At 40.3% G+C, this 19,838-nt stretch overlaps 2 protein-coding genes across 2 annotated transcripts; both read left to right on the forward strand.

Annotated features, from left to right (window-relative positions):
* Nucleotides 1-9,935: 9,935 nt before the first annotated feature.
* On the forward strand, nucleotides 9,936-11,427 carry LOC115145491 (GS homeobox 2-like). Its single transcript, XM_065002778.1, has 2 exons — nucleotides 9,936-10,378; nucleotides 10,618-11,427. The coding sequence occupies exons 1-2, from the start codon at nucleotides 9,985-9,987 to the stop codon at nucleotides 10,956-10,958; spliced, it is 735 nt and encodes a 244-aa protein (XP_064858850.1). The 5' UTR covers nucleotides 9,936-9,984; the 3' UTR covers nucleotides 10,959-11,427.
* Nucleotides 11,428-17,832: 6,405 nt separating this feature from the next.
* Nucleotides 17,833-19,533, forward strand: LOC115145492 (pancreas/duodenum homeobox protein 1-like). Its single transcript, XM_029687027.2, has 2 exons — nucleotides 17,833-18,224; nucleotides 18,532-19,533. Exons 1-2 carry the CDS (start codon nucleotides 17,867-17,869, stop codon nucleotides 18,756-18,758), a joined length of 585 nt encoding a protein of 194 aa, XP_029542887.1. The 5' UTR covers nucleotides 17,833-17,866; the 3' UTR covers nucleotides 18,759-19,533.
* The last annotated feature ends 305 nt before the right edge of the window (nucleotides 19,534-19,838 follow it).

Genomic DNA, 19,838 nt, shown 5'->3' on the forward strand with positions numbered 1-19,838 from the left:
ACATGTTATCCAATCAATAGTTTGTCTGAGGAGAAATGAATCATAAAGCTTAATGATTTATTTATAAATAAAAAACAATATAAAGTCAGTTGTGTCAATTTGCTAAATGTCACAAGAGCCTCACTTACCAGATCATTCACCTGCCCTTGAAAACATCCTCTAAATCTCAGTAATGAGCGTTTTATTCCCTACGATAAACTATAGGGGATGAAAATCTGTTTTTAGGTGGCAGTGCATGAGCTACAATCTTTCATAAATGGAAGATATGATATTCCCATCAATGATTTTGTACTTTAATTTGTAAAATACCCCAACATAATAATAATAATAACTGACTGATGATCAAGGAAACCTTTTGTATATGACCGGACTAAATTATTCACCTCAGGTCTGGTGACAAAAGACATGGCCTGGCCACACATTCCAGGCTGCTTCCGCTCCAGCACACATGCTCAATCCTGGGATTTCCCCTTTCAGAAGGAGAAAACGGTTACAATATCAACTCTTTTATGTCCTGGGAGAGATGGGAGGGGTAACTAGCTGGATAGAAGGAGAGCTAGCACTCACTCGGTTCGTCACTAGTTTCCTCAGCCACAAACTCACAATTATGTCTAAACCCCACCTATTTCTTCAATTGATCTTCTTAAAATTTTATTTTAAACATAACCCTAACCTTAACCACAATGCTAACCTTATGCCTAACCCTAAATCAAGACCAAAAAGCAAATGTTAGTTTTCATGAATTTTTCTACCAGTATCATGCTCTTTTTGTGAGGGTTTGACTAAATGGCATACAGTTTATGTCAGAATTGACCAATATTTACTTTTCATAGCAGGTTAGGATGTCTTACACGGCATGTTAGAAAAATTAACATAGCAGGTTAAGAGAATTAGGTTAAGGTTAGGAAAAAGGTTAGCATTACGGTTAGCTAAAATGCTAAACAATTTAACTTTCGGGATGAGAAACTTTAAGGGTGAAATTCAGACATCAGAGGAGGCTGGTGGGACGAGCTATAGGAGGATGGGCTCTTTGTAATGGCTGGAATGGAATAGATAGAATGGCGTCAAACGTGGTTTGATACAATTCCATATTTTCCATTCCAGCCATTACAACGAGCCCATCCTCCTATAGCTCCTCCCACCAGCCTCTGTCAGGCCCAATGTAGAATAAATATTATGATGGCTCAATAATACTAGCCCGCTAGTCATAGCCGATGGAAGTACGGGTGCTGCAGCCCCCCTAAAAAAATGTGACTGACCGCCTCGATTCGGTCTTTAAGTAGCAAAATTTGAAATTGTGTTTATTACATTGAATAAAAGTAGAGACTCAGAGCTAGAAAATTATATATCCTACACTACAGTTGAGGAACAATGGGAAAGTAATTCTGCTTTGAAAGTTGATCAACTTGTGACCTCACTGTTGAGAAAATGTCCCTTGAATCTTTTGGTACCTAATGGAGAGCTCTTCTTTGTTTACACCCATTCAGCATCGTTCACATTCTCTTAAGCTTTAGCCCCACCCATATCTTTAAGGATTCACATGTGAGGCTATGTACTGAGAAATCAAAGATTTCAAGACTAAAGTCTGGTTTATACTCTGGGTGTGTTTGTAAATTTAATCTGGAGTGCCAGAGTGTGCACTGGGCGTTCATAAATGCAGAGCGTTTCGCTCTCGGGGCATTCAGAGCGCACACTGGATGCTCTGCCCGAAAAGTAGGGTTGATCCCAGCATTCTGAACTAACATCAGTCAAGCACCCAAGCTAACTGGCTAACGTTGGATAGTTTGCTAGCTACTTCAAGACACAAATGAAAGAACAGTTCACTCTGACCATTTTACTCACCTAGCAGAGCTGGTTAGGCTGTTTTTATGTTATCCAGAGTGTTGGTGACTGCAACTGTGCTGCTGGCAACAATTGAATTTTTCTATTTTGAAAACAGTTACTGACACCGGCCAAATTCAACGAGTGTTGAGTGTTCGTAAATTTGTCAGTTATTTTGCGCTCTGGAACACTCAGACGAGAGTGCTCTGAAATTGGAGTAGATAGCCAGAGCGGATTTACCAGCTACGTCTATGTACAGTTGTCACAGTGACATCATAAACATTATATTGAAATAGTTACTTGCATAGTGGAGTCTTTTGTTTATCTAGGTAAACAATTAACCATAATCCCAACTCATAACGTTACTACACTGCATGAATCTGCAGGTAGCTAATCAAACAGGTTCAACGTTAGCTAGCTAACATTATGCTATAACTAGCAATGCAAATGAATCTGCAGGTAGCTAACCAAACAGGTTCAACGTTAGCTAGCTAACATTATGCTATAACTAGCAATGCAAATGAATCTGCAGGTAGCTAACCAAACAGGTTCAACGTTAGCTAGCTAACATTATGCTATAACTAGCAATGCAAATGAATCTGCAGGTAGCTAACCAAACAGGTTCAACGTTAGCTAGCTAACATTATGCTATAACTAGCAATGCAAATGAATCTGCAGGTAGCTAACCAAACAGGTTCAACGTTAGCTAGCTAACATTATGCTATAACTAGCAATGCAAATGAATCTGAGATACGAATAATATTACTACACAGATCATACACATAATGTTAGCTAGCTAGCCAGCCAGCTAACGTTAGCTAGCTAGCTAACAGTAAATCACCGAGCTGACAAGGTACAAATCTGTCGTTCTGCCCCTGAACAGGCAGTTAACCCACTGTTCCTAGGCCGTCATTGAAAATAAGAATTTGTTCTTAACTGACTTGCCTAGTTAAATAAAGGTAAAATAAAATAAAAAAATAAAGTCTCACTTAAAATGAAAATGACTTTCTGACAAAATTAGAAACTTGTAATATCTGAAAATGTTGCTAGCTAGACTCTCTTACCCGTATACATGGATGGGTGCTTCTACCTCTCTGTCACGGATGCCATGGTTACCCTTAGTTTGAAGAAGTAATCCAGAGACAGGTGTTTTATACAACAGGCTTCTATGTTCTCTTTTCGACAGAGTCAAAAAGAGAAAATTATCTCAGCCAATCATGGCTAGTGGTGAAGGTTGCCCTCTTTTTCTGTGGCTAAACAAAAAAAAATCATATTTACCGATGGCATACAAGTTTGTTAATAAGACACATGAAAGTTCACATGTTCCAGAAGGCATTTCTGCCAACAAAACGCATTTTGATAATAGAAAAAAAGTATCAGTTCAAATGGCGCTCCTGTGAAGTAGTAACGAGCGACATATGCCTAGTTTCCTGAAACGAGTCACAAATATGAATAAAACTATTTTTTTATAAAAAAATACAACATTTGGGGGGGAAATTACAATTCTTCACAAAGATCGTGCACTGGGCCTTTACTAAGTCCTGTATTAGTGGACCGATATAGCCGTCTGTAGCGAGGGGAGACAAGGATCTAAAATTAAATGTTTTGTGTATGGTGAACAATAATGCAATTATTATGGTAATATATCACTCATTAAATAACACTGTATTGATGTCCAGAGTGACTAGAAAGAGAGTACATGATCCCAATATTGTCCCTAACAACAATAACCATTAATACACTGAGGACAGAACAGAGATGCGTCACAGGGCAACTTCTGAAATATCTTCTTATTAAAATGAGGAAGGATATTTTCTTTGGCAACTCAAGCAAGAGGAGATTGCTATAAGGGTTATTTTATTTTCTGTAGCTCATTTTGGCTCAGTAATGACTATTTGCTTAGTCTTTTGGAAGGAAGAAAAGAGGCAGAAAGGGGAGACCAGGGCCCGTCCAGACACTTCTTGCTTGACGGACACACCTCAGTCTCGAGTGCCTCGGCTGAGCAGCTCGCTGAGGTCCAGAAACGTCGCTCTAATTAGTGGGAGCTGAGCGCATCTCTCCGGCCCAACAATGGAGGCCTGGAAGTGGCTTTGTTCACCAGGCTCACCCAGTGTTGTGGGTGTCACTGTCCTGAGGATTGTCTGGAATGGTGTTTTCTATTCAAATTTAGGGCAAAATAGCTTCCATGTTAAATGAAAATATGCTGAATTATATTGAATAAAGCCTTATAGGGCCTATTAAAAATGGTTTGCCAGAGTATCAAGTTCCAAGTTTGACAATTCTGAATGAGGAGCGAAACCCTTATTTTGAATTCTTGATTTTGCTTAATGACTGTATATATAAATGGACAAAGCCATTGATCACGTGACACCATTCATTCCTAGGTGAAGACTCAATAGCACACTGAAGCCAAATAAGATGTACAAGAGGAAGTGATGTTGTAGACTAGCTTAATGCTTGAGTTTTTTTAGTTATTTAAGTAGGCAAGTCAGTTAAGAACAAATTCTTATTTTCAATGACTGCCTAGGAACAGTGGGTTAACTGCCTGTTCAGGGGCAGAACGCCAGATTTGTACCTTGTCAGCTCGGAGGTTTGAACTTGCAACCTTCCAATTACTAGTCTAACGCTCTAACTACTAGGCTACCCTGCCACCCCGTAACTCAAGTTGACAGCCATTGGCAGCTAAATGATCCTTATAAACTTCTTCTGTGTGCGATTTAAAAACAAATAATAGGTTCAAGGACATAGAGTTGAAGTTTGGTGCAAAAAGAAATTCAGTTTTCACAATTCCTGACATTTAATCCTAGTAAAAATTCCCTGTTTTAGGTCAGTTAGGATCACCACTTATATTAAGAATGTGAAATGTCAGAATAATAGTAGAGAGAATTATTCATTTCAGCTTTTATTTCTATCATCACATTTCCAGTGGGTCAGAAGTTTACGTACACTCAATTAGTATTAGGTAGCATTGCCTTTAAATTCTTTAACGTGGGTCAAACGTTTCAGGTAGCCTTCCACAAGCTTCCCACAATAAGTTGGGTGAATTTTGGCCCATTCCTTCTGACAGAGCTAGTGTAACTGAGTCAGGTTTGTAGGCCTCTTTGCTCGCACATGCCTTTTCAGTTCTGCCCACAAAGTTTCTATAGGATTTAGGTCAGGGCTTTGTGATGGCCACTCCAATACCATGACTTTGTTGTCCTTAAGCCTTATTTTGAAAGTATGCTTGGGGTCATTGTCCATTTGGAAGACCCATTTGAGACCAAGCTTTAACTTCCTGATGTCTTGAGATGTTGCTTCAATATATCCACATAATATTCCTTCCTCATGAAGCCATCTATTTTGTGAAGTGCACCAGTCTCTCCTGCAGCAAAGCACCTCCACAGCGTGATGCTGCCACCCCTGTGCTTCACAGTTGGGATGGTGTACTTCGGCTTGCAAACCTCCCCCTTTTCCTCCAATCATAATGATGGTCATTATGGCCAAACAGTTCTATTTTTGTTTCATCAGACCAGAGGACATTTCTCCAAAAAGTATGATCTTTGTCCAAATGTGCAGTTGCAAACCCGAGTCTGGCTTTTTTTATGGCGGTTTTGGAGTAGTGGCTTCCTTCTTCCTTGCTGAGCGGCCTTTCAGGTTATGTCAATATAGGACTCGTTTTACTGTGTATATAGATACTTTTGTACCTGTTTCCTCCAGCATCTTCAATAGGTCCTTTGCTGTTGTTCTGGGATTGATTTGCCCTTTCACACCAAAGTACATTCATCTCTAGGAGACAGAACGCGTCTCCTTCCTGAGCGGTATGACGACTGCGTGGTCCCATGGTGTTTATACTTGTGTACTATTGTTTGTACAGATGAACGTGGTACTTTCAGGTGTTTGGAAATTGCTCCCAAGGATGAACCAGACTTGTGGAGGTCTACCGTTTTCTTTCTCAGGTCTTGGCTGATTTCTTTTGATTTTCCCATGATGTCAAGCAAAGAGGCACTGTGTTTGAAGGTAGGCCTTGAAATACAGTTTTCCATGTTGATTCAACGTCATCGCATTTAAATTGTTTGATAAAATGACATGGAAAAACATTGATTCCCCCGTTTTTGCTCAGTTCATCTAGCTACTTTAAAAGTCTATGTTACCCCTCTGGTGTATTGCGTAACGTCTGCTTCCAACTCACTCTCAAACACGTAGATCCCCTGAACGCAGCTCACTCTCCAGATCCCAATCACCTGAATTCTGATCACCTGTTCACACACTTGTATGTCTTAATCACACACTATATAGTTCAGTTCTTTGCACCCCATCATTGGGTGGTGGCGGTTTTGTTTGTGTCACACTTCTATTCGGAGCTCTGGTTTTCCCGTAATTTAAACCTCCTGTCTATGATAGTTTTTGCCTGCCTCACTAACGACGCCTTTTGCCTTTTCCCTGCCTGTACTTTATCGGATTTCCTGTTATCAACCTATTGCCCGATCTCCCGGAAAATGTTACTAGCCTTTTCCCTGCCTGTACTCTTGCCTTTTTGGACCCCCTGTGTATGACCTTCTACCTGCCCCTGGACCCAGCTACCTGCCGCCTCCTGTGGTCCTTTACAAATAAACACCTGCTGCGCCCTGCGCTTGAAATCAGCTCTCTGCCTCCCATCATGTTCATTACATATTGGAAGCAATTATTGGTAGGCTACTATGATTGTCCTCAAAAACACTTTTATATTCACATGAAAATTGACCACGAAGATTACACTTTTTCCATTCACTATAATGGGGGATCCTGTTTTCTGCTAACAATGCCTTCAGTTACCCACTAAAAAATATATATAATAATAAAATATTGCCTGCAGTACCGCGGTCGGCCTTGACCTTCCATCTTAAATGCGAGGGGGCTGTTGTTCTCCCTGGTTTTGCTTCACATTTAGGCCTAATAACGTTTATCCAATGTTCTGTGCACAAAAATATCCCAATTTCTCTCTCATGGCATAAACTAATGGATGGTCTGATGCGCTCAAAGATTTTTAAAATTTAATCTTGGTCGTCACGCTATTTGTGTAATTATGTAATACTCATTTCTGCATAGAAATCGAATTATTCATTGAGATATAAATTAGAATCCACATTCAGTGCGACCAGACTCTTGCAGAATCCTATTGAATTTCCTCCTACTGGCTCTTTCGCTCACTCTCTCTTTTCTCTGAATCCCATGAGATCGAGAGTAGCCACTGCAGCTGCTATTCACATTTACGAAGTAATTGTTAATGAAAAGTCACTGCGCCATTATGTTGTCCGCAGGATCATTGTTCATTTTCCCATCGCCATTGAAAACTATATTGAGGACCCGAGTGTTGCTATTCAGGATCTGTTGCCTGGTTACTAATAAAGGGGGAAATCACCCACTGTATTGGCCAAGATGGGCCGCAAGCCGGCCCTGTGTAACAATGCAACTTTTGTAAAAAGGCGTTAATACAAGTTAATGACGCTTGTTCAACAAAACATTAATGGACTTCTTCACGGCATAAGACTGCGAATGAGAGGGACTGCCTCAGCACTGCACTTTAACATGTGTGTGTTTTTGTTCTTGAGAAACTCAAAGCCTTGTGTCCACTCCACACACACAAGCAAATGCGTGGTTTATCTTCCCACTGAGAGGAAAATATCAACGGCTAATATGTGTAGGACTAAGCAGTGTATATTCATTCTTGAAGTGTGATTTATTAATACTTAATCTTCATCATACTGAATGGGTACATGATTAATTGCCACATCAACATGACTTGAATGGTTCTGTCTGCAATAACGGCTGCTGGATTATGTATATAGTTTCCTCACAACATGGGAGAGGGAACTCATTGCAGTGGGGCTCTTGGAGCTTTGTGGATTTCTGACATTCTTTTCACTCTGACGTTTTTAAGCGGGCAATTTGGTAACGGTCCCATTTGTTGCACCCGCTTTTTAACTGAAGCGGACAAAGCTGTAGGTAGTCCTGTCACCCCGAGCAGAATAAAAAGAATCAAAGGATTTTTCCCTTAAATGGACTAATTTTCTCCTCGAATTATGAAAGTAATGGCAAGGTAACAGCCTGTGCTCTGTACCTAACGGCTTAATGCCTGCTAAACCCTTCCACGTGGCTCGACTAGTCGTGGCAATTAGAGCTCATTATAGACTCATAAAGGATCTCATTTGTGGGATTACTTAATAGACAATGACATTTTATCTTGCACAATTCTGGAAAAATAATATTGGAGCTAAGATGGTGTGATGAGGGCGCGCGCCACACATCATTCCGGCTGGTTTGTTCTCTCTCTCCCTCTCTCTTTCTTTCTTCTCTTTCTGTATATCTTTATTTCTTTCTTATATATATATATATATCACTCTCACTCTCTCATTTGAAACAGTTCTCCGTACCATAACAACCCAGAGCGCCCCTCGTGTCATACGCTGTGTTCACTTTATTATAGCAATTACAGTCTGCGTGACAGACGTGTTTGTTTTCTGTCATTTATTCCATCTTAAAGTCATATTCTAATTCGTTTAAAGATGCCAATTCGTATCAGCACTGGTCACCCACTGGTTGCTCCCCCAAATTAGCAGAAAAACACAGACAACGAATTGACCATGTTCCCTTCCCTATAAAGCTAATTTACACGTAGAGCAAAACAGACATAAACCCCACAAAAATATAAGTGTATGATCTTGGAGACATAGTTCAATTGGAAAATGTGCAGCCAACCTGGTGCTGTTTATAGTCAGTCCAGTTTGACCTCCGTATTGTAATCCTTAAACTGAACTATTGTAGCTTGTAGGCCTACTTACCATTTGTTTGATCAAAAGGCTAAATGGATGTTTGCGCCTGTAATGTTTGCGCCATTAAAACTCGCAAAGGGCGCGCGCGGCTCGCCTTCCCGCGCTCTGTCTGGAGGTTCGAGGCGTTTGTCCGCAGATGAAAGTAGAAGTTAAACCCACTGGTGACTCACCCGCCTGGAGATCAAACTCGATAATTATTGTCACAAGATAAGGGATTAACATATTTCTGAAATAGCTGCCTGTTTACCCGGCATAAACCCAACATAACAAACACTTTCTAATTGAATCCTAATCACTGTTATATAGGCACCACCCAGACGGCAGGCATTCATAATTCTTAAACGTTGGACCCGAAATCTTTACCAAAAGGACGCATGCAGTGTATGATTATTCTGCAATTATTAGTCCGTTTAGTCACGAGATTTACAACCACAAATAAACTTTCACATATAAAGTAGACGTACGCTTATTGTCACCATATACAAGGATAGGGCAATACAATTATGTTAATTATAAAGTAAATATCTAAGCATAATTTGCTCAATAATGGGAATTTTGTATCAAAACGAATAACCTGCTACAGTGTTATGGACGATCAAGTCTGTGGTTATACAGTACCAGAGTTATAATTCGTTTGGAAATGTCACCCTTAGCCCTTAAGACAACTGCTCACATTCTAGATGATAATGCGGTTTTTTTTGTATCTCAGTTTGCTGAAAGCTGTATTTAGAGACTGACGATTGATATGATGATGGAGGTTGATATGGTGGTTGGGGCTTTTCAACTCCAATAGGCTATTTCAGATGTTTGTAATTAAGTTTTATCTATAGACCTACTCTTATATGAATAGATGTAACCTATCGGTCAAGTTCACCTTTGAATCGAACGTGAACAGGTGTAGGCCCTACAGCCAATTTTGGGGGAAACATTGCAGAAGTGCGCACTATTCAAATCAAATCAAATTGTGTTGGTCACATACACATGGTTAGCATATGTTATTGGGAATGTAACGAAATGGGTCACCCACGCGTCACCAAGGCAGCTGATGATACTAGATACATATTACTTTGCTAACTAACTTTGCTCAATCACATTATGTTTTTGTGTGACTTGTTATTAACATGGTTTTTCATTTGTGGTCAAATTAGCGAATGTGGAAATTTTGATTGGAAGTTCTCTGAGGCATCACGTGGTTTTGCAGAAGAGCATACTGAGCCGGGTGCGCACGTGGATGACGCTAGGGCCAGCCCTCTCCGGGGTCCCTTTTGTTTAACTATCAAACATAAGCACCTTCCGAGATCCCAAGGGCTTCAGATGACAAAACGGCCAACAGCTTGTGCAAGGATCAATACTGACCGCGTATCGTTCTGCAGCCATGTCTAGGTCATTTTATGTCGACTCTTTGATTATCAAGGACACGGTGCGACCCATACCTCTTAACGAGCATCCACGACAAGACTTTCTCTTCCCCATCAGTATGCACTCGCCCACCATGATGACGGTCACCGCGCCAGTGTGCCCGTCCAGGAAAAGCGGCACTTTCTGCGTCTGTCCGCTTTGCGTCACGTCCCACCTCCACTCTCCCCGCAGCGGCATTTCGATGCTGAAGAGTCAGTTCCCGAGAGCGGAGCCCCAATATTGTCAGAGGATATCACACCACCAACAGTCTCCGCCACTTGCGCACCCGTCTGCACGCCCTGTCTGCACGCCTGTCTACAAGCCCATGTACAGCGTCACAGACCCCATGAGTTACCACTGTCTCTCCATAGGTAAGACTATATGCTCTCTGACCACCTGTATCTGCAATATAACAATCTGTCAATTCAACCTTTGAAATTAGAGCGACACATTTTAATTGAACCACTACATCATGTCTGTTAGTTATTTAGTATATCCAATTACGCACAGTAAAACCAATGCAATGTATTGCATAAAACATGTACTGCAGTGTTAGAAATTTGGAATAGAACTATAATGGTTGGCTAAATTGTTGTCCTGTCTCCATCAGGCCCCTCTGAGAGCAGTCACATCCAGAATGGCAAGAGAATGCGCACGGCTTTCACCAGCACACAACTATTGGAACTGGAGAGGGAGTTCTCCTCCAACATGTATCTTTCCAGGCTCAGAAGAATTGAAATAGCAACTTATCTGAACCTCTCGGAGAAACAGGTGAAAATCTGGTTCCAGAACCGGAGGGTGAAACACAAGAAGGAGGGCAAGGGCACACAGAGGAGCGCGCACAACGGTTGTAAGTGCGCAAGCGGTCACATGGATTACCCAAGGTCTGAGGACGAGGAATCTTTATCCCCTGCATCAGCGTCAGAGGAGAAACATATCTCCCCAATCTGAGGGCATCTCAGACTGTCACTGCACAGACTTCCATTACACTACTGGCACTTAGTCTACCATGGTTCATCACGAATTCTGCAACACCAGACGACCTCCGGGCCATGAGATGCTACTTTCAGTCTGAGAAGAAGTACTGGAAATATCATTGGTTTCCCCTGGTTACATTATCTAGGCCTATTCGTGCGTTCATTTTATGTTAACTGTGAATACATGTTTTATTTGTTGAAACATTTTTTTTCAAACAGTGACGCTAAATCCTTCAGGGTTCAACCCAACGTCAAAGTTGTACCTCCTCAGTGGTTGTCATACGATGCTTGATATCATTCTTATCAGTGTAAATATGATGGCCGTTGATCCACTCTGTTTCAGTTCTTATTTTTCCACGTGAAATTGTATGTACATAGTAGACTAGTATGTGTATATAATATGTATATTTGTATTTATTCTAATAAAACATTGGTGAGTTGTATCTCAGACAAAACATTTTTATTTTAAGGGTTGGCATGGTAGATCTTTGATGCAATCCTTACAGGCTATCGTCATAGCATATTAGTAGAGCTTTTGTGTTTGATATATTTGTCAAGAAATGTATGTTTAGTCTGTATTTTGACATTTTTTTAATTTAATATAATAATTACACACATTTTATCATGAGACCATTTCAAAGAGCATATTGGACGTCATCACAGGCAGGTGACCAGAGACGCTAAGATAAACAGTATCAGATTTCCATCCACGTTAACCTTAACTTACATCCCGAGGAAGATACTCTAGTACAGGGATCATCAACTATTCAGTCGCGGGCTGATTTGTTTTCTTGTGTGGATGGTCGTGGTAACATAATTACAAATGCGTAGATTGCAAATTGACCGCAAGAAACGCAAACAGAATGTTTGATTAAAACAACCATTGCTTACATTTGTATGTGATCACGTCTGTGGGAATACTTGGGAACAGATTCCCCCAAATTAAAATCGATTGGAGCTGATTTTTAGTCTTTATGTTCTATTTCTTTGCTCAGAAAACTTGTGAAGTCAAATAAAACTACCCACGGGCTGCCAGTTGGGAAACCCTCCTCCATTATGTACACTGAGTTTACAAAATATTATGAACACCTGCTCTTTCCATCTCATAGACTGACCAGGTGAATCCAGGTGAAAGATGATCCCTTATTGATGTCACTTTTGAAATCCACTTTAATCAGTGTAGGTGAAAGGGAGGAGCCAGGTTAAATAAGAATGTTTAAGCCTTGAACGGGTATGGTTGTAGGTGCCAGGTGCACCGGCTTGTGTCAAGAACTGTTTTGTTCATCATGCTTAGGGTCATGTATAAAAATGCTGAGCAGGCCATTATTTTGGCTACCATGGCTATATGCCCCTATCGGATGACAATGCCCCCATCCACGGGGCATGAGTGGTCACTGATTGGTTTGATGAGAATGACAATCATATGCCATGGCTGTCTCAGTCATCAGCTCTCAACCCAATAGAACACTTATAGGAGATTTTGGAGCGCGCATGAGCCAGATTTTTCCACCATCATCAACAAAACCTACCAGCTCTCACAGTCTCACGTCAGAATTAGACGTTCATCCATGTTTCTCAAACATCAATATTCAAAGTGTTTAACTTTAAGGTTAGTAATCTATACTCATTTTAAGAAGATCAATAATCGCTGGTTTAAAAATCTTAAAATGTCAGTATGTTCCTTGGACTAGGGTATGCAGTGTCCAACCCACAGGGGGATGCTCCTACTTGGGTTAACCACGTTGTTGTGTCCCTCTCTGAGGAGGTTGATAAAGAGTTCATTCACTGTTCATGAACTATACTGGCACTTAATGAGAGTTCACTTGTTTTCTATACTTAACAACTCTCACTCACACACATTCTCATCAACCCCTTCCCATTATAAAAATATAAGACAAATTTAAGAAATGTCAAATTATGATATAAAGCATTAGAGAAAACTAACATGTAACCTAAACTGACCTATTTCAACTCAGACTCAAATGCATAGGCAGGCCTAAGCCTAATATAATTTAAAATTGGTCATCTGAAATTGAACAAAAGTCTAAATAAATATGTTTGTTATATTTCCATTTCAGTAGACCTACATTCGTTATTCATTATTTTTAAATTATTATTATTATTAACACCACCATTATTATTACGTTATTATTGATATCTGGCCTTTATTTGAACAGTAGCTACATAAAGTACTAGGCCTATAATTGATCCTGCCCACAACGCCATGTCCTGTTAATCCCCGGGATAATAGACATTTCCATTTTTATCATTTAAGAGACACTCTTATCCAGAGCGATGTAGAGTTAGTGCATTCATCTTAAACTAGCTAGGCCTCTATCGTCCATGTTATGTTGCTTGACCAAACGGAGTTTAATTGCTGTTTCAGTCCCACGTTGGCTGATTATGCTGCAATTCCTTCGAAACCACAGAACAAGGATACATAGAACTGGGCAAAGGCTTTGACAGGTTAGATTGTCCTGCCTTGGGACTCGCATTTAGCAGTGGACCCCCGACGGCTGCAGACTCTGGGGGCTTTGAAGAGACAGCTACAGGGTTCCTCGGAGGGAGAGAGAACGATTTGGTCACTGTTTCATTAAGCACTATTTGAACCTTTCAGTTTATGGTAAATTGAAGGGGCACGCTGTAAATGGAAGGATTACGTAGGAAAGGCGATAGGAAATTATCTAACGGTTAATTTAACTCGTTTGAGTCGACGTTTGGGATACATTCCTAATTGAGAAGGGAAGCAGGTGAAGTTTTGGTCCCACGCAGGTCCATTCAGACCAGGAATAAATGGTCTCTTTTCACATCCCGCTGGTGATCATATATTATCGAGGGAAAGCCACCTAATGAATATATATTGAAGTTCCTATTAATCGAATTAGAGTTCACCCCTTGCAGGTGTGAGAGTGAAAGACCACCGGCCCATTAAAACTGGTTAACAAAGGAACTGCAGTTTTGGGAAAGTCTCCCCCTTTTCAGACTCACGGCCCTGACCTCGAACTGTCAGTCCACTATAATAGCCTGAAGCTCATGTTTATTATACCTTCAGGCCATGGCAAGACTATCTGGGGAGACAAACGAAACTCTCAAAAACACCATCACAGTCGTGTAAGCCAGTCAAGTTATTGACTACAGTCAAAGAAAAGGAATAGCATGAAGCAGTTGTGTAAATTCCTGTGGCATGACTTTAAACAAATTGCATATTGGCCTAAATCATAAACCGTGATAAACCGTTTTCTCTTTGCCCGTAAACTTTGAATTAATTTGGATTTTTGATTTGAAGTACAATTCTGGCACTCGATAAATGTGACAACCTTCTCTTCTGAGTCCAAGGCCTTCGAGTGACTAGCCGTTTCACATCCGTTACACTCACCCCCCTTTTGACCTCCTCCTTTTCCGCAGCAACCAGTGATCCGGGTCAACAGCATCAATGTAACCGTATTTAAACCGTCCCCTCGCCCATACCCGGGCTCGAACCAAGGACCCTCTGCACACATCAACAACAGTCACCCACGAAGCATAGTTACCTATCGCTCCACAAAACCGCGCCCCTTGCAGAGCAAGGGGAACCACTACTTCAAGGTCTCAATCGGTGACGTCACCGATTGAAACGCTATTTAGCGCGCACCGCTAACTAAGCTAGCCGTTTCACATCCGTTACACCTGCGTAGCCTATAGGGGCCAGGAGTGTCCGGTGAGGAGCTTACTTGTTTCAATTGGTGATGAAACTGTGAATTCTGGACACGTGTCCCATCAATGCTGTCATTGATGACTTAGTCTAGTGGTATCCTGGTCACCACACAATATGTGCCAGTAACTTTAGCCATGCTCTTCATAATGTGCCTTTTCTAAAGTGTCCATTAATTTGTTGGATTAGAGTTGCTTCTTATCATTTAGTGGCTGAATAAATTAATATAGCTCTACAAAACAGAGAACAATGAACTGAATATGATGATATCGATTAAATACATTTCAGAAAGACCAAATTGCAGACCACTGCAACATAATAATGATAACACGTTATTTTGATGCAGAGTAATGTACTTTAGCTCAAGTGACTTATGAATAACTATACCACCAGAATAGAGATGTTATAGGGCAATTGTTATATTCAGTTGTATAATGGCACATTTCTTTGTGTGTGTGTGTGTGTGTGTGTATGACATTATTACTAATCACTACCCTACACTGACAAAAGTAAAAGTTCTTCAATTGTTTTTCCTTGACTGATAAAGAACCTTTGAGTTAAGTGTGCGGTTCTTGACATGGCATCTGAGGTTCTTATGAATTCTAAAAGGTTCTTGAAATGTATGGAAGCCTGCAGATGTGTCCATTTCATAGCACACAGCAAATTGGCCAGTGTTAACTTGATTTTTCAGTTGAACATTTCTAGTGATGAATCAGTAGTTACATTAACACTGTAAAGAGTTAAATTAACACACAGTGGTGTAAAATAACCCCAGTGTTGGTGTTAATAACCAGAGTTGAACCAAAATCGCATCCATCATTACCATACAGGTAACTGCCAAAATAATGGAATCACTTGAGTAAATAACGGATACAAAGTATAATAAAAGCAGGTGCTTCTAAACAGGTGTGGTTCCTAAGTTAATGAAACAATTAATATCCCATCATGCTTAGGGTCATGTATAAAAATGCTGAGCAGGCCATTATTTTGGCTACCATGGCTATGCCCCTATCGGATGACAATGCCCCCATCCACAGGGCATGAGTGGTCACTGATTGGTTTAATGAGAATGAAAACGATGTAAATCATATGCCATGGCTGTCTCAGTCATCAGCTCTCAACCCAATTCAACACTTATAAGAGATTTTGGAGCGCGCTTGAGACAGATTTTTCCACCATCATCAACAAAACCTACCAGCTCTCACAGTCTCACGTCAGAATTAGACGTTCATCCATGTTTCTCAAACATCAATATTCAAAGTGTTTAAGGTTAAGGTTAGGCATTAACTCTGAATGGTTAAGGTAAGGGTTAAGGTTTGGGATAGACTTAAAAACATATAGAAAAAACACGTTTCTATCGCTGGACTCAAACTTTGGAATGCTTATTGTTATCTGCCATCCCTGTCAACTCCCTAGCAAAACCAAAACTTACTTGAAGTTAACAGCGCTCACTGTTGCCCCTAGTGGCCAGTTTCCACGCCCTCTTCCGACATTATCGGACAGGGATGGACGTGACCTGGCTGAACAAAACACCAAATTATGGAATTCCTCATGGAAGAATGATGTCGCGTCCCTCCTATAGAGTTACATACACTTGTAGAATATATGCCAAGGTGCAAGTGAAGCTGTCCTGGCTCGTGGTGGCTTTATGTTGGTGTTTCCTTTTTTTTGGCAGTTACCTGTATTTCCCAGCATGTAGGTTGATATTTAGAATTCTTTGTTTCAATATCTTAGTTTTTTCATGCACATTGATTGATTACTTAATCATATGCTACTGAAATATAAATAACATTATTAAAAAAATATTCCAATTTGTTACATGGATTTATTGCACCCGCTACTGAAATGGTTGCTCCAGTTTATATCTTTAAGGTAGTCTCATGTCGCCGTTTTCTCAACCCTGGCATTAAGGTGAAGAAATATTCCCGAACGCTGGGATGTCCCCACTCTGGCTGGATCCCAATAGGATAACAGACATCACATTACAACAGAGCGTAATGCGATTTGCAGGACTGATATGGCCTGTGAAATGAGATTCAGCCACTGTATTTGGGTAAAACTAGATTCCTCAAAATAAAGCCTTATGAATTATGTATTCTCATGAAGAACTTAATTTTCATGGCAACATCATCACTTCGGACCATTAATTTCCTTTATTTAACATTAATTTAACAAGAAAATATATCCTTTAGTGATAGCCACTGAATTAAAATGGAATGAATTCAACGCTCATCTCTCTGTAACTAGCAAACAACAGTCATGGGTGGTACTTGTAACTCAAATATTCTCTTGTAAGGCACCCTGGGAAATATGCAAACAAGGCCTAAAACCCTAAAGCAGGCAGATTTACCAAGGTTTGCGCTGATGCTAAATGTAACCTATATTTCCAGAGGGGAATGAATCACAAACTTAAAAGTCCCAACATGAAACTTACCGGCCTTACAGCCATGTTAACTTACATGTTTGTTTTAACCTGAAACACGAAACTTTTTTCTACCTTTTAGCCTATTTGTTTGGTAAAAATGTGCACATTTTGAACAACTACAAAAGATTATACCTAAATCAGACATGCTTGATATTTACTAAATGGAATAATATATTCACATTATAAAAATTAATTCGACAAGAACAGATTCTTGGAGGCCTATATGTAGTCTTACAGAACCGTATTCAATTGCATAAATTCACTATGACTTGTTGCATGAAATGTAGGGCTACTTCACCCACCTTTCGTACTCAAAGTGGTGTTTAATTGATTTCCTTTGTAAATACGTATGTAAAGCTGTCATTCACCATGACTGGCTTAGCTGATAAAATAACACCAGCGCCATTTATGGAACAACTGGGAACATATGTAAGTACACTCAAAAATTAAGTTGCAAGTTGGAACCAAATAAGGTTATTGAGAGTGATAGGGGAACTATTTTAGGATCTCTGAAGAACCATAAATGGGATGGCTCTTTTAAGAACTATACAACAATCCCAACCCAGAAATGTTTTGGACCTCCAAACACCGTCATTTAATAGCCCCTACTGGCCGATAGCCCAGTTATTCGTTTAGTGTCAGTCACGTGACTAGGGTCAGGTATGCACTCATAAGTGCACTCCAGGTTGTGGCCTCACTTGAAGGATATATAGCAGGGACATACATAAACGTCCTAAACATTATCGCTGGGGAAATTTGCTCAGTAATGGATACTTCGGGTATTTATGATGGTGGGCGCTTCCAACTGCCGTTACGGGAGGAGTATGACTATAACCCGCCCTCCTGCCGCTACAGCGGCGACACGGAGCAGGTACGGATCCCCATTCCCGCTTGTGCCTCTGTCGAACACGAGAGTAAGGAAACTTTACTGCCCTACGATCTACCTCCCTGTCAGCACTCGAGCCCTGGTCAGACCCAGGACCAGGAATACCTGACAGGCCAGGGTCGTGTACCGGACGACTACCATCCAGGAGACAGCCCAGTAGTGGGGGGAGAGTCCCTGGGACACTTGTCATTCTCCTGGATGAGGAGCTCCAGAGTTCACTCGTATCAATCACTCCCAGGTGAGCAGGCTACTTTGGGGCTACTTCATTATTACAATATTTGTTTTATCTGCCTGTCATAATTGTGAAATTGTTCTCTATTGATTTTTATTAGGCCTACACTTGTGTTTTGAATCGATTTTGTGTCTGACAGGTGAAATTAAATGAGAGATGAGGGAGCAGAGCAAAGGTTTCACAAGGCATCAAAACTAGGCCTAACCTAGAATAAATAGGGTTAAAGTATAAGAGTAAAAATGCATAAAAATCAAGATAAATTAACTGAAAAAATAGCCACACTCCTTGTAACCTTGTATAGTCTTTTTTTAAGGTGGTCATTCCGAGAACACAGACCAACACAAGCGGAGCCGCACCGCGTACAGCCGGGCTCAGATATTGGAGCTGGAGAAGGAGTTCCTCTTTAACAAGTATATCTCCAGGCCTCGCAGATATGAACTGGCCACCACACTCAACCTGACGGAGAGACATATTAAAATCTGGTTCCAGAACCGGCGGATGAAGTGGAAAAAAGAAGAAATGAAAAAAAAAAAAATCTGACCACCACGAACCGGAGAGTTCCAATAACAAATGCTAAAACGTTTGGAGCATCATATGACCCTGGGTTTGAAAACTATGCCGGATCATTTTTTTGCACTCGTCTATTAAATCATATACTGTATGTCCTTACACTTTATAGCCTACGTTAGGCCTATTCCGAGGTTCAATGAACAGTTTACAATTTTAAGTTGCGAGCTATTAAGTTATTTATACAGTAGTTGCCACATTGATTTATACTATCTAACATTTGAATTGAAATGGATAAGATCACCCATTTGTTTCCCTCGGAATTGATTGTCTAATTTATTTTAGACATACAACAGTTTACATAAATTAATCACTTGTTTACTGGGTTCTAAACCTGCATGTTATGACGAAAGCATGATAGGCCTACATTAATTCATTATCTATGTATGAATCAATGAATGATTGTGTTGAATAGATTGAAGTCGAAATAGGAAGAATATTCATATTCTGAGGCAACCTGGTCTCAGAGCATTTCGTATTATTCTGTACATAAATCAGAGACACCCCATTTAGTATATGTTATGTTTTATATGGTATGCATTAATTTGTGGATGTCCATCACTCATTTCATATGATATGTTATGAATTGCAATTCCTATTATATGTTACGAATTTTCACAACATACGAAATGTTATGAATTTTCAAAATGTATGATATGTTAAGAATTCTAGCTAGGTGGCTAGGTGGCTAACATTAGCTCGCTGGCTAATGTTAGCTAGGCTAGGGGTTAGGGTTAAAGTTAGGGTTTTTTAGGAGTCAGATTAAAGGGTTAAGTTTAGGGTTAGGGGAAGGGTTAGCTAAAATGGTTAAGGTTAGGGATAGGGTTAGCTAACAGGCTAAGTAGTTGCAAAGTAGATAAAAAGTAGTAAGTATTTGAAAAGTTGCTAATTAGAGAATTTAAAAAAAGTTGTCCTGAGATTTGAATTACCAACCACTGTTTGCGTTATATGTTGGGAAATGCCTTCAAAACTAGCCACTAGGGGCAGCAAATGAGCAAACCATAAAGTGGGCAGGGGTGGTGGAAGGGCGCTATCCCATGACTCTGGTTCAGA

Source organism: Oncorhynchus nerka, linkage group LG17, assembly GCF_034236695.1.
Source record: "Oncorhynchus nerka isolate Pitt River linkage group LG17, Oner_Uvic_2.0, whole genome shotgun sequence".
NCBI lineage: Eukaryota > Metazoa > Chordata > Actinopteri > Salmoniformes > Salmonidae > Oncorhynchus > Oncorhynchus nerka.

What these genes read in the sequence shown, in the direction of transcription:
- LOC115145492 (XM_029687027.2), top strand. Translation starts at nt 17,867, where the DNA reads ATGGATACTTCGGGTATTTATGATGGTGGGCGCTTCCAACTGCCGTTA. An exon ending in CTCGTATCAATCACTCCCAG is followed by an intron (nt 18,225 to 18,531) that starts GTGAGCAGGCTA and finishes TCTTTTTTTAAG; the next exon opens with GTGGTCATTCCGAGAACACA.
- LOC115145491 (XM_065002778.1), top strand. Translation starts at nt 9,985, where the DNA reads ATGTCTAGGTCATTTTATGTCGACTCTTTGATTATCAAGGACACGGTG. An exon ending in TTACCACTGTCTCTCCATAG is followed by an intron (nt 10,379 to 10,617) that starts GTAAGACTATAT and finishes TGTCTCCATCAG; the next exon opens with GCCCCTCTGAGAGCAGTCAC.